The sequence below is a fragment of the Phalacrocorax carbo genome, chromosome 29 (assembly GCF_963921805.1).
Source record: "Phalacrocorax carbo chromosome 29, bPhaCar2.1, whole genome shotgun sequence".
Classification (NCBI taxonomy): Eukaryota; Metazoa; Chordata; class Aves; order Suliformes; family Phalacrocoracidae; genus Phalacrocorax; species Phalacrocorax carbo.
Window position 1 is genome coordinate 976,507 of NC_087541.1, and position 23,377 is coordinate 999,883.

General features: G+C 55.1%; 1 protein-coding gene and 2 gene segments (V, D, J or C); all 3 read right to left on the reverse strand.

Annotated features, from left to right (window-relative positions):
* OXA1L (OXA1L mitochondrial inner membrane protein) overlaps positions 1-23,377 on the reverse strand; it is a 257,560-nt gene that overhangs the window by 137,964 nt on the left and 96,219 nt on the right. The window lies entirely within an intron of this gene.
* Positions 19-8,892, reverse strand: LOC135318266 (immunoglobulin heavy constant mu-like). The segment is given in 8 exon segments: positions 19-220; positions 1,395-1,558; positions 1,680-1,991; positions 4,233-4,523; positions 4,634-4,690; positions 5,227-5,529; positions 7,308-7,616; positions 8,520-8,892. Coding segments are annotated over 8 exon segments (1,818 nt in total).
* Positions 9,668-23,377, reverse strand: part of LOC135318267 (Ig mu chain C region-like) — an 80,443-nt gene continuing 66,733 nt past the window's right edge. Inside the window, 6 exon segments of the C gene segment in view lie at positions 9,668-9,802; positions 13,376-13,500; positions 17,341-17,673; positions 19,091-19,417; positions 19,504-19,842; positions 20,989-21,294. Of these exon segments, the coding sequence occupies positions 9,794-9,802; positions 13,376-13,500; positions 17,341-17,673; positions 19,091-19,417; positions 19,504-19,842; positions 20,989-21,294 (1,439 nt within the window).

A 23,377-nucleotide genomic window follows, 5' to 3' on the forward strand; every position in this document is an offset into this window, starting at 1 on the left:
AGAGAAATGGGATTTTTTTTACTGGATTTTTCCTCCCCCGGCCCCCGCCGCGGAGTTGGGGGGTCGGTTAATAAAGTTGAATGTTGAAATCCTCGGTTTTGGCGTTTTTCTCCCCGTTTTGAGGTTCTCCGGCGCTTCGTCCGCGCTGGCCGAGGCCGGGGGGGGTGACGTTGTCGGCGGGGGAGGGGGGTGGGGGAGGGGGGAGGCGCCATTATTTCACCTGGGGGGAGGGGAAAAAGGGGGCGTGAAGGGGGGTTTTGGGGGGTTGAGGGGTGCATGGGGGTGGGGGAGGGGAAGGCCGGGCAACCCAAGCCATGGGTGGGCAACTCAACCCATGGGTGGGCAACTCAACCCATGGATGGACAACTCAACCCATGGATGGGCAACTCAACCCATGGATGGACAACTCAACCCATGGGTGGGCAACTCAACCCATGGGTGGGCAACTCACCCCATGGATGGGCAACTCAACCCATGGATGGGCAACTCACCCCATGGGTGGGCAACTCACCCCATGGATGGACAACTCAACCCATGGATGGGCAGCTCAACCCATGGGTGGGCAACTCAACCCATGGATGGGCAACTCAACCCAAGGCCAGGAAACTCAACTCAACTCAACTCAACTCAACTCAACTCAACTCAACTCAACTCAACACAACTCAACTCAACTCAACTCAACTCAATCAACTCAACTCAACTCAACTCAACTCAACTCAACTCAACTCATCTCAACTCAACTCAATCAACTCAACTCAACTCAATCAACTCAACTCAACTCAACTCAGCTCAGCTCAACTCAACTCAACTCAACTCAAACTCAACTCAACTCAACTCAGCTCAGCTCAACTCAACTCAACTCAACTCAAACTCAACTCAACTCAACTCAGCTCAACTCAACTCAACTCAACTCAATCAACTCAACTCAACTCAGCTCAACTCAACTCAAACTCAACTCAACTCAACTCAACTCAACTCAGCTCAACTCAACTCAACTCAACTCATCTCAACTCAACTCAACTCAGCTCAACCTCAACTAAACTCAACTCAACCAACTCAACTCAACTCAACTCAATTAACTCAACTCAACTCAACTCAACTCAATCAACTCAGCTCAACTCAACTCAACTCAGCTCAACTCAATCAACTCAGCTCAACTCAACCCAACTCATCTCAACTCAACTCAACTCAACTCAATCAACTCAGCTCAACTCAACTCAACTCAACTCAACTCAATCAACTCAGCTCAACTCAACCCAACTCATCTCAACTCAACTCAACTCAACTCAATCAACTCAGCTCAACTCAACCCAACTCATCTCAACTCAACTCAACTCAACTCAATCAACTCAACTCAACCCAACCCAGGGCGTGGCCGCCCAACCCCCGCTTACCTTGAGGAAGGTGACGAAGCCGCTGTAGAAGACGAGGAGGAGGAAGAGCGCCACGAAGGTGGACGTGGTCGTCCAGGCGCCCCCGTCTTCCTCCAGCTCCAGGTCGTCGCCGTCGCCCGTCAAACCGCACGGCACGAAGTGTCGCCCGGCGCAATCCCAGGGGTCTGCGGGCGGGCGGTTTGATCGGCCCCGCCCTCCCCAGACCCCGCCCCTTCCAAGACCCCGCCCCCTTCAAGACCCCGCCCCCTACAAGACCCCGCCCCCCTTCCCTTCGCCTCCCTTTACCGGCGCGGATGTCGACGCTCGCCTCCGCCGTCTTGCCGGAAGAGATGTGGGCGACGGAACAGGCGTAGGGGACGCCCCTCCCCCATTCGCCCGCCGGGACGTCGACGGCGACCACCAGGGAGCACCGCTGGGTCACGTGGTCGCAGCGGGGCCCCTCGGCGGGGGGTCCTTGGCTCGCGCCCGCCCTCCACCAGGCGGCCACCTCCGGCGGGTAGAAATCCGCCACGAGGCAGAAGAGGGTGAAGTCGCGGCCGGCGCAGACGTCGCGGGGGGAGGAGGGGAGGAGGCGGATGGTGGGAGGCCTCAGGGGGCCTGCGGGGGGGTGGGGGAGGGGGGTGAGCGGCGCCGTCTCGCGGGGGGGAGTCGCGAGGCGCTGTGCCGCGTCGCGGGGAAATCTTGAAGCTTTGCAGGGAATTTTGCACTTTTGCAGGGATTTTTGCTGCGTTGCAGGGAATTTTCAGTGCGTTGCAAAGCTTTTTTGCAGCGCTGCAGAGAATTTTGCTGCTTTGCAAGGATTTTTGCAGCGTGTTGCAGAGAATTTTGCAGTTTTTCAGGGATTTTTGCAGCGTTGCAGGGAATTTTGCAGTTTTTCAGGGATTTTTGCAGCGCGTTGCAGAGAATTTTGCAGTTTTTCAGGGATTTTTGCAGCGTTGCAGGGAATTTTCAGCGTGTTGCAAAGCTTTTTTGCAGCGTTGCAGAGAATTTTGCAGTTTTTCAGGGATTTTTGCAGCATTGCGGAGAATTTTTGCAGTTTTACAGTGAATTTTGCAGTTTTGCAGGGAATTTTGCAGCGATGCAGGGAATTTTTGCAGTTTTTCAGGGATTTTTGCAGTTTTGCAGGGATTTTTGCAGTTTTACGGGGAATTTTGCAGTTTTGCAGGGATTTTTGCAGTTTTGCAGGGAATTTTGCAGTTTTGCAGGGAATTTTGCAGCGATGCAGGGAATTTTTGCAGTTTTGCAGGGATTTTTGCAGTTTTACGGGGAATTTTGCAGTTTTACAGTGAATTTTGCAGTTTTGCAGGGAATTTTGCAGCAATGCAGGGAATTTTTGCAGTTTTTCAGGGATTTTTGCAGTTTTGCAGGGAATTTTGCAGTTTTACAGTGAATTTTGCAGTTTTGCAGGGAATCTTGCAACGATGCAGGGAATTTTTGCAGTTTTACAGGGATTTTTGCAGTTTTGCAGGGGATTTTGCAGCTTTGCAGGGAATTTTCAGCGCGTTGCAAAGCTTTTTGAAGCGTTGCAAGTAATTTTTCAAGCGTTGAAGAGAATTTTGCATCTTTGCAAGGGCTTTTGCTGCGTTGCAAGGCTGATTGTGGCGTTGCAGTGGATTTTTGCAGCACTTCAAGGGTTATTAAGGCGTTGCAAGACTTTTTTTTTGGCAGCATTGCATGGTTTTTGCACAATTTCAAGGATTTTTGCAGCATTCTAAGACATTTTTGCAGCATTTAAAGGCTTTTTTTGCAGCATTTCAAGGATTTTTGCAGCATTTTAAGGCCTTTTTGCAGCATTTCAAGCATTTTTTACAGCATTTCAAGGCTTTTTGCAGCTTTAAAGCTTTTTTTGCAGCATTTCAAGGCCTTTTTGCAGCATTTCAAGACCTTTTTGCAGCATTTCAAGGCTTTTTTGCAGCATTTCAAGGCTTTTTGCAGCCTTTTAAGGCCTTTTTGCAGCATATAAAGGCCTTTTTGCAGCATTTCAAGGATTTTTGCAGCATTTCAAGGCCTTTTGCAGCATTTCAAGCCCTTTTTTGCAGCATTTCAAGGCTTTTTGCAGCTTTAAAGCTTTTTTTTGCAGCATTTCAAGGATTTTTGCAGCATTTTAAAGCTTTTTGCAGCATTTCAATGATTTTTTTGCACCTTTAAAGGCCTTTTTGCAGCATTTCAAGGCTTTTTGCAGCTTTAAAGCTTTTTTGCAGCATTTCAAGGCTTTTTGGCAGCATTTCAAGGCTTTTTGCAGCATTTCAAGGCCTTTTTGCAGCATTTCAAGGCTTTTTGCAGCTTTAAAGCTTTTTTGCAGCATTTCAAGGCCTTTTTGCAGCATTTCAAGGCTTTTTTGCAGCATTTCAAGGATTTTTGCAGCATTTCAAGGCCTTTTTGCAGCATTTCAAGGATTTTTGCAGCATATAAAGGCCTTTTTGCAGCATTTCAAGGCTTTTTTGCAGCATTTCAAGGCCTTTTTGCAGCATTTCAAGGCTTTTTTGCAGCATTTCAAGGATTTTTGCAGCATTTCAAGGCTTTTTTGCAGCATTTCAAGGCTTTTTTGCAGCATTTTAAGGATTTTTGCAGCATATAAAGGCCTTTTTGCAGCATTTCAAGGCTTTTTTGCAGCATTTCAAGGCCTTTTTGCAGCATTTCAAGGCTTTTTTGCAGCATTTCAAGGATTTTTGCAGCATTTCATGGCTTTTTTGCAGCATTTTAAGGCCTTTTTGCAGCATTTCAAGGATTTTTTTGCACATTTCAAGGATTTTTGCAGCCTTTCACGGCCCTTTCGCAGGCCTGCCCAGCCCGCCGCCCCTCCCCCCAGCCCCCTCCCAGCCCCCCCTTCCCCCTCACCCGTCTTGCGGCTCAGCTCCTGCCGCGTCACCTGGGCCCCGCCCCGCGCCACGCAGGTGACGCCGGCCGTGCCGTTCCAGTCGCGCAGGCTGAGCCGCAGCCAGCTCCGCGTCCCCGAGGCGTCGCCGGCCCGAGTCGTCACGGCCGCGGGGTCGGCCGGGCGACCCCCCACCCCCCACGTCACGGTGGCGTTGGCCAACGAGGTGGTGCAGGTCAAGTTGGCCTCTTGGCGCACGAAGAGCTCGTGGAAGGAGGGGGGTTCGAGGGAGGATCGCGGCGACAGGGGGAAGCCTAAAAAATGGGGGGGGGGGGCGACACAAGGAATTTGGGGGGTGAAACCCCTCCTCGTGACCCCCCGCGTGTCCCCCCCCCAAATCAGGTTGGGGAAGGGAGGAGCTCACCGTGGTGGGACGAAGGCTCCTCCTGCGTCTTGGGCGTGGGGGTCGCCGTGGGGGGGGCTGGAAAAGAAGGGTGCGATGAGGAGGGGGGCTTCGGGGTGGGGGGAAGGGGGAGGGCGGAGGGTGGTGGGTGGGGTTGGGAAGGGGAACCCAACCCATGGAGGCGCCAACCCATGTTGGCCAAGAGAAACGCCCCAAAACGTCATCAAGGGGGACTTGGTTGAACCCCCAAAGAGGAAACCAGGTGGTCGGTGGGCTTTGGAAGAGGAACCCAACGCCGTTGGCGGTTGAAACCCAACCCATGGAGACGCCAACCCATGTTGGCCAAGAGCAGCGCCCCAAAACCATCATCAAAGGGGGGTTGGTTGAACCCCCAAAGAGGAAATGAGGGGGTTGAAGGTCTTGGGATGGAGATTCTCCAACCCATGGAGGCGCCAACCCATGTTGGCCAAGAGAAACGCCCCCAAACTCAAGGCGACGCCCGCCAGCCGCGCGCTGGGGTGGGTGGGGGAGGGGCGGGAGGTGTGTCTCCCCTGCCCCTCCCCCCTCCCCCCGGTTCCACGCCCCTCCCCCGCCCACCCCGGGGTGCTCCTCACCTTCGTCGTCGACGTCTTCAGTGGCCATGATGGGGTTCTGCAGGGCGGGGTGTTTCACGTCACAGGCGTAGCCCCGCCCTTCCTCCCCTTCCTCCAATCGGAGGACGCTGAGGACCGAGAAGACATCCTGGCCCCTGATTGGTCCTTGCTCGGTGCGGGCGTGGAGGTCCTGGGCGTGGCCCCCCACCCACTGGATGTGGATGTCGCGGGGGGAGAAGCCACTGACGTCGCAGAGGAGGAGCCCGCCCCGCCCGGCCCCGCCCGGGGCGCGGGTGACCGACACCTTGGGTGGCTTCAGGGGGCCTGGGGGGGGGTTGGGTGGGGGGCGGGGGTGGGGGTGGGGTGAGGTGGGTGGGGGTGGGGGTGGGGTGAGACCTCTCTGTGAGAGCCTATAGGGCCCTGCAGACCCCATGTGACCCCCATACACCCGCCCCCAGACCCCCCCCGTATACCCCCTTACAGCCCTATATGGCCCCCCCTATACACCCCAAAATACCCCCATATGCCCCCTACACCCCTATAGACCCCCCCATGGACCCCCCCATACACCCCCATAAACCCCCATATGCCCCTATAGACCCCCCATACACCCCCATAGACCCCCCATACACACCCATAGACCCCCATACAGTCCCATGGCTCCCCCATACACCCCCATAGATCCCCCCATAGACCCCCATACACTCCCATAGATCCCCCATAGACCCCCTATGGACCCCCCATGGAGCCCCATAGACCCCCCATACACCCCCATAGACCCCCCATATACCCCCATACACCCTCACAGACCCCCCATACACCCCCATAGATCCCCCATACGCCCCCATACGCCCCCATAGATCCCCCATACACCCCCATAGATCCCCCATACACCCCAATACGCCCCCATAGACCCCCCATAGACCCCCATACACCCTCACAGACCCCCCATACACCCCCATACGCCCCCATAGATCCCCCATACACCCCCATACACCCCCATACGCCCCCATAGATCCCCCATACACCCCCATAGATCCCCCATACACCCCCATACGCCCCCATAGATCCCCCATACACCCCCATAGATCCCCCATACGCCCCCATACGCCCCCATAGATCCCCCATACGCCCCCATACACCCCCCATACACCCCCATACGCCTCCATACAGCCCAATACACCCCCATAGACTCCCCATACACCCCCATAGATACCCATACACCCCAATGCACCCCCATAGACCCCCCATACAGCCCAATACGCCCCCATAGACCCCCCCATAGACCCCCATACGGCCCCATAGAACCCCCATACACCCCAATGCACCTCTGTAGACTCCCCAGACACCCCATAGACCTCCATAGATCCCCCATAGACCCCCCCACACACCCCAGACACCCCATAGACCCCCCACACCCCCCATACACCCCCATAGATCCCCCATAGACCCCCCATAGATCCCCCATGCACCCCAATACACCCCCATAGACCCCCCCACAGATCCCCCATAGACCCCCCATAGATCCCCCATACACCCCAATACACCCACATAGACCCCCATACACCCCCCACATCCCCCCATACACCCCCATAGACCCCCCCATATACCCCCATAGACCCCCATAGATCCCCCATACACCCCAATACACCCACATACACCCCCCACACCCCCCATACACCCCCATAGATCCCCCATAGACCCCCCATAGATCCCCCATAGACCCCCCATAGATCCCCCATACACCCCAATACACCCACATAGACCCCCATACACCCCCCACATCCCCCCATACACCCCCATAGACCCCCCATACACCCCCATAGACCCCCATAGATCCCCCATACACCCGAATACACCCACATACACCCCCCACACCCCCATAGATCCCCCATAGACCCCCCATAGATCCCCCATACACCCCAATACACCCACATAGACCCTCATACACCCCCCACATCCCCCCATACACCCCCATAGACCCCCCATACACCCCCATAGACCCGCCATACACCCCCATAGACTCCCCCATAGACCCCGATAGACCCCCCTAGACCACCCCACACCCCCCCATGCCCCCCCCCGGCCCCGCCCCCCCTCACCGGCGGGCCCGAGGGCGATGTCGCGGTGGAGGCCGGGCCCGCAGGGGAGCCGGGCCTCGCAGGTCAGGGTGCCGCCGGCCGCCCACTGCCGCAGGGAGATGGGGCGGCTCAGCCCCAGGCTCTGGGTGCCGTTGGGGTGGTGGTGGGGGGTCCCCGGCGGCCCCGCCCTCTCCCCCCGCCACGCCAGGGCGGCGCCTTCCAGCCGCCAGCCAACCAGGAGGCAGGAGGCGGCGCCCGAGCCAATCAGGAGGTCGGCGTAGGAGGGCGGGGCGGCGAAGAGCTGGGGCAGGGGGGCGGAGCCGAAGCAGGCTGGGGGGAGGGGGGAGGGGCTCAGAGGGTGGGGGGGCGGGGCCTTCCGTGGTCATGGCCGCCGCCTGTCTGTCCATCCGCCCGCCATGTCTGGTGTCCGTCTGTCCGTCCTTCCACCCGCCACCCATCTGTCTGTCCGTCTGTCCGTCCACCCGCCCGCCATGTCTGGTGTCCGTCCGTCTGTCCGTCCATCCATCGGGCCGGCCATCTGTCTGCCACGCCTGGCGGACCCCTGTCTGTCCGTCCATCCGCCATGTCTGGTGTCTCCCCATCCGTCCGTCTGTCCGTCTGTCCGTCCGCCATGTCTTGTGTCTCCCCGTCTGTCCGTCCGTCTGCCTGCCACACCTGGTGTCTCCCCATCCATCTGTCTGTCCATCCCCCGTGGTGGGTGTCTGTCCGTCCGTCCGTCCAGCTAACGTCTGTCTGTCGGTCCCTTCACCCATCCCCCCCCCCACCCCATGCCTAGGGTCTCCCTGCCCGTCTGTCCGTCTGTCCACCATGATGTCTGTCCGTCCACCACACCTGACACCTCCCCGCCCCACCCCACATGTCCCCCCGCCCCCCTACCCGCCCCCCAGAGGCCCCACCCCCGAGGCCCCGCCCCCCAGACCCCGCCCTCCCCGCGCCTAGGGTCTCCCTGTCCGTCCGTCCGCCATGACGTCTGTCTGTCCACCTCCCCCCGCCCACACCTCCCCCCGCCAAAACCCACCCCCCCAGAGGCCCCACCGCCCAGAGGCCCCGCCCCCAGAGGCCCCGCCCCCAGACCCCGCCCTCCCAATGCCTCAGGTGTCCCCGTCCATCCGCCCGCCCCACCCGCCACCTCCCCCCCCCGCCCGGAGTCCCCGCCCCCGCCAAACCCCTCCCCCTCCAGAGGCCCCGCCCCCCGAGGCCCCGCCCCCTTACCCGTGCACATGCTGATGTTCCGCGTCACCGCGGCCCCGCCCTCGGCCGCCGTCACGCGGCAGGTGAAGACGTCGCCCCTCTCCCAGCTCTCCCGCCCGACGGGCAGCGAGCTCCGCCCCGGCTCCTCATTGGCCGCTGCTGCCCCCGTCACCTCCTCCCCGTTGACCAACCAGGAGATGCGGGTGGGGCGGGAGGCCCCGCCCCCCGCCACGCAGAGAAGCTCCGCCTCCCCTCGGCCGCCGTCGCAGGGCGGGCCCACCACGTCCACCCGCAGCGGCGCCCAATTGCAGGCTGCCGGGGAGGGGGGGGCGGGGCCGTTAAGCCACGCCCACCCACCCCCCCAACACCCCCCCCCCCGCCCACCTCGAACCATCCCTTACCGTGATTGGAGAACTCTCTGGTGAGGGTCACCTTGGAGGCGGGGTGTTCCACTGTGCAGCGATACGATTGGCTGGCGCCGGGGAGGGGGAGGTGGCTGCTGGCGACAAGTGACCCGCTGGCGGGCAACGGACCAATGAGGAAGGAGCTGGGGTTTCGGGTGGAGTCCGGCTGCAGCCAATGGACGACGAGTTCGTTGGGGAAGAAGTCGGTGACGAGGCAGGTGAGGATGAGGGGGGAGGAAGGCTCGGGGCAGCACGACGCCGTGGGGTAGACGTGGGGCGGCGAGACTTGCGCTGTGGGGTGAGGGGTGGGGGGGGGAAAGGGGGAGAGAGGTGGGGTGGGCGGGGGCAGGGCCAGACACGCCCACGCGCCCCTCCCGTGGGGGGCGGGGCTGTGACCCGCGGCGACCCCCCCCACACCCCTCCGGTGGGGGGGGCTGTGACCCACGGGGGAGGCTATGACCCACACACACCACCCTCCCGTGGGCGGAGCTGTGACCCACGGTGACCCACACACACCCCCCTCCCGTGGGCGGAGCTGTGACCCACGGCGACCCCCACACACCCCCCTACCGTGGGGGGGGCTGTGACCCACGGGGGGGACTATGACCCACGGCGACCCACAGACAACCCTCCTGTGGGGGGGGGGTCGTTGACCCATGGCGACCCCCAGAAAAGGGGTCCCCACGGTGTAGCCCCCCCCCTTTGCATCACGTGATCGCGGGGGGGGGAGAAATAAAAAAAAGGCATCACAAAATTGTGGGAAATTTGGGAAATTTTATTTCCGGGCTGGAGAATATTTACAAGGGGGGGAGGGGCGGGTACAAGGGGGGGAGGGGCGAGAGTCCCGAAACGTTCCGGCGACGTCCGGCGAGAGGCGTCGGGATTTTGGGGTCATTTCACCTGGAATTGGGAAAAAATAAGGAATTTATAAGGTTTTTTGGGGGGGGGGAGGGGGAGGGGGAGGGGCCCCGCGTAGGTGCTCGCTGGGGGAGGGGCGGGGAATGCCGGGAGGAGGGGGGAGGGGTGGGGGAAGGGCGTGGGGGGAGTTAGGGATTTTAGGGGAAATCAGGCGTAAAATAGGGATTTTAGTGAAAATGGGATGAAAAATAGGGATTTTATTGGAAATGGGGAGAAAAATTAGGGATTTTAGTGAAAATAGGAGAAAAATAGGGGTTTTTGGTGAAAATAAGAGGAAAAATAGGAATTTTATTGAAAATGGGAAGAAAAATTAGGGATTTTAGTGAAATTGTGAAGAAAAAATGCGATTTTAGTGAAATTGTGAAGAAAAATAGGGATTTCAGTGAAAATGGGAGAAAAAAATTGGTATTTTAGTGAAAATAGGATGAAAACCTGGATTTGTCTTCATGAATTGGGGGAAAAATAAAATTCCTGCAAGAAATTGGGGAAAATCAGGATTTTTTACAAAATTTGGCAAAAATAATATTTTTGGCAAGAATTGGGGAAAATAATTTTTTTTTGCAAAATTTAAGAGGAAATTCAGATTTTTTGAGAGGTTTTTTTGCAAGAATTCTTTGTCAGAAATGGGGTGAAACAAGGATTTTTTGCCAAAATTGGGGGAAATTTGGGATTTTTTTGCAAGAATTGGAGGAAAATCGGGATTTTTTTTCAATAATTGGGGAAAAATACTCTTTTTCTTGCAAAAATTGGGGGAATAAGGCTTTTTTTCCAAAAAATTGGGTAAAATCGAGGGGTTTTTTGCAAAAATTTGGGTAAAATTCAGATTCTTTTGCAAGAATTGGAGGAAAACTGGGATTTTTTGCACAAATTAAGGGAAAATCGGGATATTTTTTGCAAGAATTGAGGAATATCAGGATTTTTTGCAAGAATTGGAGCAAACATTTTTTTGCAAAAATTGGGGGAAATATGGATTTTTTTGCAAAAAAATCGGGTAAAATTGGGAATTTTTTTGCAAGGATTGAGGGGAATCAGGATTTTTTGCCAGAACTGGGGGAAAAAACCTTTTGTTTTTCCAAAAAATTGGAGTAAAATTGGGATATTTTTGCAAGAATTGGGAGAATATCCGCATTTTTTTTTTTGCAAGAACAGGGGGAAACCCAGGATTTTTTTCAGGAATTGGGGAAAGTTGGGAATTTTTTTGCAAGAGTTGGGGAAACATACTTTTTTTGCAAAAATTGGGGTAAAATTGGAATTTTGTTGCAAGAATTAAGGGAAAATAGGGATTTTTTTGCAAGATTTGGAGGAAAAATGGGATCTTTTTTGCAAGAATTGGGGGAAAACCAGGATTTTTTGCAGGAATTGGAGGAAAGTCTGGATTTTTTTCCCAAGAATTGGGGGAAATTGGGATTTTTTTCAAGAATTGGGGAAAAATACATTTTTTTGCAAAAATTGGGGGGAAATGTGGATTTTTTTTAAAAAAATTGGGTAAAATCGGGATTTTTTGTGAGAATTAGAGGAAAATTTTGATTTTTTTGCAAGAATTGGGAGAAAATTGGGATTTTTTGCAAGAATTGAGGGAAAATCAGGATTTTTTTGCAAGGATTGAGGGGAATCAGGATTTATTGCAAGAACTGGGGGAAAAAAACTTTTTGTTTCCAAAAATTGGGGAATATTGAGGTGGTTTTTTTTCAAGAACTGGGGGAAAACCCCTTTTATCGAAAACTGGGGAAAACTGGGAGTTTTTTTACAATAATTGGGGGAAAACCCCCTTATTTTTCCAAAAATTGGGGAAAAATGAGATTTTTTTGGGCAATAATTGGGGGAAATCTGGAAGTTTTTTGCAAGAATTTGGGGAAAATTGGCAATTTTTGCAAGAATTTGGGAAAATCGGGATTTTTTTGCAAAGATTGGGGAAAAAACTTTTTTGCAAAAATTGGAGAAAATTGAGATTTTTTTTAAGAAGAACTGGGAGAAAATCGGGATTTTTTGCAGGAATTCAGAAAAAACCGTGTTTTTTTCAAAAATTGAGGGGAGATCTGGAAGTTTTTTGCAAGAATTGGGGGAAATCAGGATTTTTTTGCAAGGATTGGGGAAAAACCATTTTTGTTGCAAGAATTGGAGGAAAATAGAGGTTTTTTTCAAAGAATTGTGGGGGAAAAACCCTGTTTTTCAAAAAATTGGGGAAAATAGAGGATTTTTTTCAAGAATTGGTGGAAAATCAGGGTTTTTTGCAGGAATTGGGGAAAATAGGGGTTTTTTGCAAAGATTGGGGAAATCGGGATTTTTTTTGCAAGGATTGGGGAAAAAACCCTTTTTTTGCAAAGGGGGAAAATTGAGATTTTTTTTTACAAGAATTGGTGGAAAACCCCCCTTTTTTCCAAAAATTGGGGAAAATAATTGAGATTTTTTTCAAGAATTGGGGAAAATCGGGATTTTTTTGGAAGAATCGGAGAAAAATCAGGATTTTTTGCAAGAATTGGAGGAAAATCGGGATTTTTTGCAAGAATTGGGGAAATTGGGATTTTTATGCAAGAATTAGAGGAAAAATGGGAAATTTTTTTGCAAGAATTGCGGGAAAATCAGGATATTTTGCAGGAATTGGGGAAACGTACATTTTGGCAAAAATTGGGGGAAATATGGATTTTTTTTTGCAAAAAATTTGGGTAAAATCGGGATTTTTTTGCAAGAATTGGAGTAAAATCAGGATTTTTTAACAGGAATTAGAGGAAAATTTGGATTTTTTGGCAAGAATTGGAGTAAAACTGGAATTTTTGCAAGAATTGGGAGAAAATCAGGATTTTTTGCAAGAATTGGGGAAAATTGGGATATTTTTTCAAGGATTGAGGGGAATCAGTATTTTTTGCAAGAATTGGGGGAAAAAAACCTTTATTTTCCAAAAATTGGGGAAAATTGAGATTTTTTTTCAAGAATTGGGGAAAATCGGGAATTTTTGCAGGAATTGGGGAAAAATACTTTTTTTTTTCAAAAATTGGAGAAAATTGAGGTTTTTTGCAAGAATTGGGGAAAAATACTCTTTTTTTTTTGCAAAAATTGAGGGGAATATGGAAGTTTTTTGCAAGAATTGGGGAAATATGGATTTTCTTCAAAAAAATTGGGAGAAAATCAGGATTTTTTTGGCAAGAATTGGGGGAAAATCAGGATATTCTGCAGGAATTGGGGAAACATACTTTTTTTTTGCAAAAATTGGGGGAAATATGGATTTTTTTGCAAAAAAATTGGGTAAGATCGGGATATTTTTTGCCAGAAGTGGAGTAAAATCATGATTTTTTTAACAGGAATTAGAGGAAAATTTGGATTTTTTGGCAAGAATTGGAGTAAAACTGGGTTTTTTTGCAAGAATTGGGGGGAAATTGGGATTTTTTTTCAAGGATTGAGGGGAATCAGTATTTTTTGCAAGAACGGGGAAAATAGTTTTTTTTTGGAAAGACGAGGGTTGGGGGGTGTTGGGGGGTTTTGGGGGGGTTGGGGGTGGGGTTTGGGGGGGTGGGGTTTGGGGGGGCGGGGTTTGGGGGGGCGGGTGCCGCCGCCCCGTACCTTGATCAAGGTGACGGTGGCGCTGTAGAAGAGGCTGAGGATGAAGAGGACGATGAAGGTCGAGGCCGTCGCCCAGAGGTTGTTGAGGTCGTCGTCCTCCCCCTCAGCGAAGCCGTCGAGGAAGGCTGGAGGGGGGGGCACAAAAAGGGGGAGGGGCGGTTAGCGCCGTCACCCGGCCGGGGGAGGGGAGCACCCTGGGGTGCCAAGGGGAGGGAGGGGGCCGTTTTGGGTGGATTTCGGGGGGTTTTGGCTACGGACAAAGCCGGGAAAAGCGGTTTTGGGGTGGGGTGGGGGAGGGGGAGGCACTGCAGTGGGGGGGGGGGGCGGGGGGTGCTGAGCAAGCGAGGGTGGGGGTCAGGGTGCTCGCGCCCCAAAATCAGGGGGTTGAGCCCAAATTCGGGGGGGGCGGGACCCAAATCTGGGGGGGCCACACCCCAAAATCGGGGGGTTTTGGGCCCAAAATTAGAGTGTTTAGCCCGAAATATGGGGCTTTTAGCCCAAAATCCGGGCTGCGCACCCCAAAATCGGGGTCTTTATCCCCAAAATCTGGGGGCGCACCCCAAAATCAGGGGATTTTGGCCCAAAATTAGGGTGTTTGGTCCAAAATCTGGGTGTTTGCCCCAAAATCTGGGGGCACACCCCAAAATCAGGGGATTTTGCCCCAAAATCAGGGTGCTTCACCCAAAATCTGAATCTTTCACCCAAAATCTGGGGGGCACACCCCAAAATCGGGGGGGGTTTGGCACAAAATTGGGGTTTTGTGCCCAAAATCGGGGTGTTGAGCCCAAAATCGGGGTGTTTGCCCCCAAATCGTAGGGTTTATGCCCAAAATCCAGGGGTCACACCCCAAAATCGGGGTGTTTATCCCCAAAATCTGGGGGGCGCACCCCAAAACCGTGGGGTTTTGGCCCAAAATTGGGGTGTTTCACCCAAAATCGGGAGGTTTTGCCCAAAATCAGGGTGTTTGGCCCCAAATCGTGGGGTTTTATCCCAAAATCTGGCCTTTGCACCCGGAAAATCATGGGGTTCAGCCCCTCTGCCTGCAGCCGCCCCCACCCCAATCCCTCCCCCTGCCCCCCCCCCCCCCCCCGCCCCCAAAAACGTGCGCTTTGAGACCCAAAACAGCGTCAGGGTCACGCACGGGGGGAGGGGGGCGTCCCTTCCCCTCCCCCCCCCCAACCCTGCTTTAACTTTTGCAGGATTTGGGGGTGGGGGGAGGGGAAAAGGGGCGCGGCCGGTTGCAACGGGCGAGGGGGCGGCGCGTGCAAGAGGGCGGTGCAGGAAAAAGGGGGGGGTGTTGTGCAAAAGGGGGGGGTCGCGTGCAAGGACACGGTGCGTGCAAAAGGACGGCGCGTGCAAGGGGGTCGTGCGTGCAAGAGCACGGCGCGTGCAAAAGGGGGGGGTGCTTGGGAAAGCACGGTGCCTGCAAGAGGGCGGTGCATGCAACAGGATCATGCATGCAAGAGCACGGTGCATGCAAGAGGGCGGTGCATGGAACAGGACCATGCATGCAAGAGCACGGTGCATGCAAGAGCACGGTGCATGCAAGAGGGTCGTGCATGCAGAAGGGCGGCACATGCAAAAGGACGGGGCATGCAAGAGCACGGTGCATGCAGGAAGGTCGTGCGTGCAAGAGCGCGGTGCAGGCAAGAGCACGTTGCCTGCAAAAGGATGGTGCAGGCAAGAGGGCGGTGAGTGCAAGAAGACAGTGCATGCAAAAGAATGGTGCGTGCAAAGGGGGGGGTGCATGCAAGAGCACGGTGCGTGCAGGAGGGCGGCGCGTGCAAGAGAATCGCGCGTGCAAAAGCGCGGTGCATGCAACAGGAGGGTGCGTGCAAGAGCGTGGTGCAGGCAGAAGGATGGCGCACGCAAGGGGGCGGCGCATGCAAAGGCACGGTGCGTGCAAGGGCGTGGCGCTTGCATCAGGATGGTGCATGCAAGAGCTCGGCGCATGCAAAAGACCGGTGCGTGCAACAGGGCGGCGTGTGCAAGAGAATGGTGCGTGCAAGAGCGCGGTGCATGCAAAGGCACGGTGCGTGCAAGAGCGCGGTGCATGCAAAGGCACGGTGCGTGCAAGAGGTTGGTGCATGCAAAGGCACGGTGCGTGCAAGAGGTTGGTGCATGCAAAGGCACGGTGCGTGCAAGAGGTTGGTGCATGCAAAGGCACGGTGCGTGCAAGAGGTCGGTGCATGCAAAGGCACGGTGCGTGCAAGAGGTTGGTGCATGCAAAGGCACGGTGCGTGCAAGAGGTCGGTGTGTGCAAAGGCACGGTGCGTGCAAGGGCGCGGCGCACGTGGTGCAGGGGGATGCGGCGGGAGGGTGCAAGAGGGTGCAGCAAGACACGAGCACTTGCAAGGGGATGCAAGAAGAGGCGGGAGCTTGGAAGACACGGCAAGGTTGCAGGATGGTGGAAGCAGGAGACGAGTGCTTGCAAGGGGATGCAGCGAGGGGACGCAGCAAGACGTGAGCACTTGCAAACGCGGCAGCAAGAGGGTGCAAGAAGAAGCGGGACGTTGCAAGGGGGTGCAAGGAAGAGACGAGCTCTTGCAACGGGATGCAACAGGGTGATGCAACGGGACGAAGCAGCAAGAGGCGGGAGCTTGCACGATGGCGCAAGGTTGCAAGACGCGAGCACTTGCAAGACGGTGCAAGCAAGAGGCGGGAGCTTGCAAGGGGATGCAACAGGGTGATGCAAGATGGGAGCACTTGCAAGACGATGCAACAAGACGATGCAACGGGACGACGCAGCACGAGGCGGGAGCTTGCAAGACGCTGCAAGCCAGATGGTGCAAGCAAGACGCGAGCACTTGCAAGGGGATGCAAGAAGAGGCGGGAGCTTGCAAGAGGACGCAGCAAGACACGAGCACCTGCACGCGAGGCATCGAGAGGGTGCAACAAGAAGCGGGACGTTGCAAGGGGGTTGCAAGGAAGAGACGAGCACTTGCAAGGGGATGCAGCAGGATGGTGCAACGAGGTGATGCAACGAGATGGTGCAACGAGATGATGCAACAAAGTGATGCAACGAGACGATGCAACGAGACGATGCAACGAGACGATGCAACGAGACGATGCAACAAAGTGATGCAACGAGATGATGCAACGAGACGATGCAACGAGACGATGCAACGAGACGATGCAACAAAGTGATGCAACGAGACGATGCAACGAGACGATGCAACGAGACGATGCAACGAGACGATGCAACGAGATGATGCAACAAAGTGATGCAACGAGACGATGCAACGAGATGATGCAACAAAGTGATGCAACAAGACGATGCAACAAAGTGATGCAACGAGACGATGCAACGAGACGATGCAACGAGACGATGCAACAAAGTGATGCAACGAGACGATGCAATGAGACGATGCAACGAGACGATGCAACGAGACGATGCAACGAGACGATGCAACGAGACGATGCAACAAAGTGATGCAACGAGACGATGCAACGAGACGACGCAGCAAGAGGCAGGAGCGTGCAAGACGGTGCACGCAAGGCACGAGCGCTTGCACGAGGCCGCCGCTGCAAAGGCCACCTGCGCCCCAAAGCAACCCCCTCCCCTGTTTCCACCCGCCCCCCCCCCCCCTTTTTTTTCCCAAAAAGCCCTTCCCCCACCCGCAGCCGAGCGGGGAATGCAGGGCCGCCCCTCCCCCCGCCCCCCTCCCCCAACGCAAAGACCGGGCGCGGCGGCGCTTCTTTTCCGTCAGAGGGAAGGGGGGAAAAAATTATATATATAATAAAAATTAATCGATTTTATTGCTAAGTTTTGGAGGGGGGAGGGGCAAAACCTGGGGATTTTTTTTTTTTTTTTAAAAAAAGGAATTTGTGCAAAAAGGAGGGTTTTTTTTTTTAAAAAATAAAAATAAAAGGGGGGAGGTGGGGGGGTGGGGGGGAGGGGATTTAGTAGCAGGCGCTGGCGGCGTCCGAGAGCACCAGGGACACGTTGATGGAGGTGGGTTTACCCGAAGCTTTATCCACCGACTTCTGAGCAACCTGCAAGGGGATTCGCTCGTGGCCGACCAGGCACGTGAAGACGTTGCCGGCGCCCCAGTCGTCGCTGCGGACCGTGAGGGCGCTGTAGGTGAAGTAGGAGGCGGCCGAGCGGGCCTCGGGGGCGGGCGGGGCCGTGACGTATTGGGCGGCCGGTATCGGGTCGCCGTTGCGGAGCCAACGGACGAAGAGGTCGGGAGGGTTGAAGCCCTTCACCAGGCACGTGACGGTGGCGGCTTCGTGCATGGCGAGTTGCTCCGGGGGCGGCGGGAAGACGTAGATGGAGGGCGGGGTGGCGTCCGGGCCTGCGGGGCGGGGGGGAGGGGAGAGGCGGTCAGCGGGGCGGGCGGTGCGGCTGCAGCCCCGGGTTTTTGCAAAAGAAACGGTGCAAATTGCATGGCTTGGGTTTGCAAAGTGAACAGCAGTTGCCTGCCATGGATTTTGCAAAATAGCAGCGCTGCAACCGCACCCGTTTCCCCAATTAGTTGCAAGAAAAAAAGAGGTGGTGCAATTGCACCCGTTTCCCCAATTAGTTGCAAGAAAAAAAGAGGTGGTGCAATTGCACCCGTTTCCCCAGTTGTTTGCAAAAAAAAAGAGGTGGTGCAATTGCACCCGTTTCCCCAATTATTTGCAAGAAAAAAGAGGTGGTGCAATTGCACCCGTTTCCCCAATTGTTTGCAAGAAAAAAGAGGTGGTGCAATTGCACCCGTTTCCCCAATTGTTTGCAAAAAAAAAGAGGTGGTGCAATTGCACCCGTTTCCCCAATTAGTTGCAAGAAAAAAGAGGTGGTGCAATTGCACCCGTTTCCCCAATTGTTTGCAAAAAAAAAGAGGTGGTGCAATTGCACCCGTTTCCCCAATTATTTGCAAGAAAAAAGAGGTGGTGCAATTGCACCCGTTTCCCCAATTGTTTGCAAGAAAAAAGAGGTGGTGCAATTGCACCCGTTTCCCCAATTGTTTGCAAGAAAAAAGAGGTGGTGCAATTGCACCCGTTTCCCCAATTGTTTGCAAGAAAAAACAGAGGTGGTGCAATTGCACCCGTTTCCCCAATTAGTTGCAAGAAAAAGAGGTGGTGCAATTGCACCCGTTTCCCCAATTGTTTGCAAGAAAAAACAGAGGTGGTGCAATTGCACCCGTTTCCCCAATTATTTGCAAGAAAAAAGAGGTGGTGCAATTGCACCCGTTTCCCCAGTTGTTTGCAAAAAAAAAGAGGTGGTGCAATTGCACCCGTTTCCCCAGTTGTTTGCAAAAAAAAAGAGGTGGTGCAATTGCACCCGTTTCCCCAGTTGTTTGCAAAAGAAAAGAGGTGGTGCAATTGCACCCGTTTCCCCAATTGTTTGCAAGAAAACAGAGGTGGTGCAGTTGCACCCGTTTCCCCAATTATTTGCAAAAGAAAAGAGGTGGTGCAATTGCACCTATTTCCCCAATTGTTTGCAAAAAAAAGGGTGGTGCAATTGCACTGATTTCCCCATTATTTTTGCAAAAAATGAGGTGGTGCAATTGCACCCATTTCCCCAATTATTTGCAAAAAAGAAGCATGGTGCAATTGCACCTATTTCCCCATTTTTTTTTGCAAAAAGAGGTGGTGCCATTGCGCCCGTTTCCCCCCAGCTTTGCAGAAAACAAGCGCGATGCAATTGCACCCTCTTCCCCTCCTCTTGCAACCCCCCTCCCCCACCCCCCCCGACCCCTCCCCAACCCCCGACCCCTCCCCGTTACTCACTCGTGCTCTTCTGCAGCTTGACCTCGGTGGGGAAGAGCAAGTCGGGGTGGGAAACCCTGCAGATATAAACCTCCCCCTTGTCCCAGTCCTCGGCGCAGACGCTGGCCACCTCCTCGACGCTCAGCAGCCCGTTGGGCTGCAGCACCTGGGGCGACCTTTTGCTGTCCAATCGCTCGCCCCCTTCTTTCCGCCAGGTGACGGCCAGGCCCAACGCGCTCGAGAGGTTCCCGACTTTGCACCTCAGCTTGGCCGCTTTCGCCTCGAAAATATCCGCGAAGACGGGGGGGACGACGTGCACCGAGATCTCCTCGTTACCCGCCGGGCCGTCTGCGAGAAACCCATCCGTTTCAGTCGTTTCACCCCAAAAAGAGAGTCCCCCCCCCCCCCACCCCGCCCCGCCGACGCCCACTTACACCCGCACTCCAGGGCTTTGCTCGTGTTGCGCAGCTCCTCCCCCCACTGACACGCGTAGACGGCGCCGCCGTCCCATTCGCTCTCGCTGACGCTCGCCCGGCTGGTGATGACGTAAGCGGCCCCGCCCTCCAGCTCCGCCCTCTCCGTGACGACGCCGGCCGTCAAGGGCAGGCCGTTTTTGAACCAGCGGGGGGGGGAGGGGGAGGCGGGGCGCCGGCCGACGCCCCGGAGCTCGCAGGCGACGCTGGAGTTGCGGAAGGGGCCTTCGAAATCCTCGCGGGAAGGCGGGCGGACGGAGAGGGCGGGGTCGTGGAGGGCGGGGTCTTGGTGGGCGGGGCCTGCAGAGAGGGAGGGGCAACAAGGGGGTGAGCGGTTGGGGAAAGCCCCAGTGCTGGGGGCGGGGTTTTGCAGGAGCAGCGGGGCGGGGGGTGCAACACGAGGGTGCAACCCTGGGGGGCAGCAGCACCAGAGTTGCAACACAAGGGTGCTCGGGGAGGGATGCAGCAGCAGCAGGGTGCAACACGAGGGTGCAACACGAGGGTGCAACACGAGGGTGCGACAGGAGGGTGCAACACGAGGATGCAACACGAGGGTGCAACACGAGGGTGCAACACGAGGGTGCAACACGAGGGTGCAACACAAGGATGCAACACAAAGGGTGCAACACGAGGGTGCAACACGAGGGTGCAACACGAGGGTGCAACAGGAGGATGCAACACGAGGATGCAACAAAAAGGTGCAACAGGAGGGTGCAACACAAGGGTGCAACCCCGGGGTGCAGCAGCACCAGGGTGCAACACAAATGGTGCAACACAAAGGATGCAACACAAAGGTGCAACACAAGGATGCAACACAAAGGGTGCAACACAAAGGGTGCAACACAAAGGTGCAACACGAGGATGCAACACAAAGGGTGCAACACAAGCGTGCAACACAAAGGGTGCAACACAAGGATGCAACACAAAGGTGCAACACGAGGGTGCAACACCAGGGTGCGACACAAAGGGTGCGACAGGAGGGTGCAACACGAGGGTGCAACACAAAGGGTGCAACACCAGGGTGCGACAGGAGGATGCAACACAAAGGTGCAACACGAGGGTGCAACACCAGGGTGCGACACAAAGGGTGCGACAGGAGGATGCAACACAAAGGTGCAACACAAAGGTGCAACACCAGGGTGCGACAGGAGGGTGCAACACAAAGGTGCAACACAAGGATGCAACACGAGGGTGCAACACAAAGGTGCAACACCAGGGTGCGACACAAAGGGTGCGACAGGAGGGTGCGACAGGAGGGTGCAACACGAGGATGCAACAGGAGGATGCAACACAAAGGTGCAACACAAAGGGTGCAACACGAGGGTGCAGCAGCACCAGGGTGCAACACAAGGGTGCAACACAAAGGGTGCAACACCAGGGTGCGACACAAAGGGTGCGGCAGGAGGGTGCAGCAGCGCGGAGGCCGCGGGCGGAGGCCGCACTCACCGTGGTTGGCCACCTCGACGGCGCGCGTGCCCTGGGGGTGGGCGGCCCGGCAGTAGAAGGGCTGCTGGCTCTTCCCCTCCGACAGGGGCAGCACGAGGCTGCTGGCGGCCGTGTGGAGGCCGGCGGCCGCGGCGGACGGGAAGGCGGCCACGCCCTGCGTGACGCTGCTCTTGCTCGAGGAGTTCCAGCTGAAGGCGAGGGCGTCGGGGAGGAAACCCACGGCCACGCAACCCACGGCGTAGATCTCCTGCGTGCCGGGCGGGGCGCAGGAAACCAGCGGGAAGAGGCTGGGGGGGCGGGGGGACGCTGGGGAGGGGGGAGGGGGGAGAGAAGAGGCGTTAGGGGGGAGGGGGAACCCCGCGGGGGGGCGTGCGGAGCGCCCGCGTTTGGGGGCGGGAGGCGCCCGGTTGGTGCAAGGGGCGCCCGTGCAGGCGGGGGAAACAAAGAACCACATGTGCACGAGCAAAACCCAGCTGTTTCGGTGCAAAACCCAGCGGTGCATGTGCAAAATGCATCTGTGCATGTGCAAAATGCATCTGTGCATGTGGAAAATGCGTCTGTGCATGTGGAAAATCCAGCTGTGCATGTGGAAAACCCGCCGTTTCAGTGCAAAACCCACATGTGCACGAGCAAAACCTGCTGTTTCAGGTGCAAAACCCATCATTTTGCTGCAAAACCCAGCGGTGCATGTGCAAAATCCAGCTGTGCATGTGGAAAACCCGCCGTTTCAGTGCAAAACCCACATGTGCACGAGCAAAACCTGCTGTTTCAGGTGCAAAACCCATCATTTTGCTGCAAAATCCAGCGGTGCATGTGCAAAACCCAGCAGTGCATGTGCAAAATGTGCCTGTGCATGTGGAAAACCCGCCGTTTCAGTGCAAAACCCACATGTGCACGAGCAAAACCTGCTGTTTCGGTGCAAAACCCATCATTTTGCTGCAAAATCCAGCGGTGCATGTGCAAAACCCAGCTGTGCATGTGCAAAATCCAGCTGTGCATGTGGAAAACCCGCCGTTTCAGTGCAAAACCCACATGTGCACGAGCAAAACCTGCTGTTTCAGGTGCAAAACCCATCATTTTGCTGCAAAATCCAGCGGTGCATGTGCAAAACCCAGCTGTGCATGTGCAAAATCCAGCTGTGCATGTGGAAAACCCGCCGTTTCAGTGCAAAACCCACATGTGCACGAGCAAAACCTGCTGTTTCAGGTGCAAAACCCATCATTTTGCTGCAAAATCCAGCTGTGCATGTGCAAAATCCAGCTGTGCATGTGGAAAACCCGCTGTTTCAGTGCACAAAACCCACACGTGCATGTGCAAAACCCACCGTTTTGGTCCAAAATCCAGCAGTGAATGTGCAAAATCCAGCAGTGAAGGTGCAAACCCCACCATTTTGGTGCAAAACCCAGATGTGCATTTGCAAAACCTGCTGTTTCAGTGCAAAATCCATCATTTTGGTGCAAAATCCAGCTGTGCATGTGGAAAACCCGCCGTTTCGGTGCAAAACCCACATGTGCACGAGCCAAACCTGCTGTTTCAGTGCTAAACCCGTCATTTTGGTCCAAAATCCAGCTGTGCATGTAGAAAACCCACCGTTTTGATGCAAAACCCCATCATTTTTGTGCAAAATCCAGCTGTGCACGTGCAAAACCCACCGTTTCGGTGCAAAACCCACTATTTTGGCGCAAACCCCCCCAGTTTTGGTGCAACTTCCAGCTGTGCAATAGCAAAACTCACCATTTTGGTGCAACCCCCCCCCCGTTTTGGTGTGAAACCCCCCAATTCCGGCACAAACACCCCATTTGGGGCAAAACCCCCAGTTTTGGTGCAAATTCCAGCTGTGCATGAGCCTAATACACCATTTCGGTGCAAAACGTCCCCATTTTGGCACAAAACTCCCCAATTATGAGGCAAAACACCCCCATTTTGATGCCCCACAGCCTTTTTTGAAGGACCAGTATAACCAGTACGGGACCAGTATGGGCCAGTACCGCTACCGGCACCCCCAGCTGCCCCAGTATAACCAGTACGGGACCAGTACGGGCCAGTACCGCTACCGGCACCCCCAGCTGCCCCAGTATAACCAGTATGGAACCAGTACGGGCCGGTACCAGTACCGGCACCCCCAGCTGCCCCAGTATAACCAGGATGGGACCAGTATGGGCTGGTACCGGTACCGGCACCCCCAGCTGCCCCAGTATAACCAGTACGGGACCAGTACGGGCCAGTACCGCTACCGGCACCCCCAGCTGCCCCAGTATAACCAGGATGGGACCAGTATGGGCTGGTACCGGTACCGGCACCCCCAGCTGCCCCAGTATAACCAGTACGGGACCAGTATGGGCCAGTACTGGTACCAGCACCCCCAGCTGCCCCAGTATAACCAGTACGG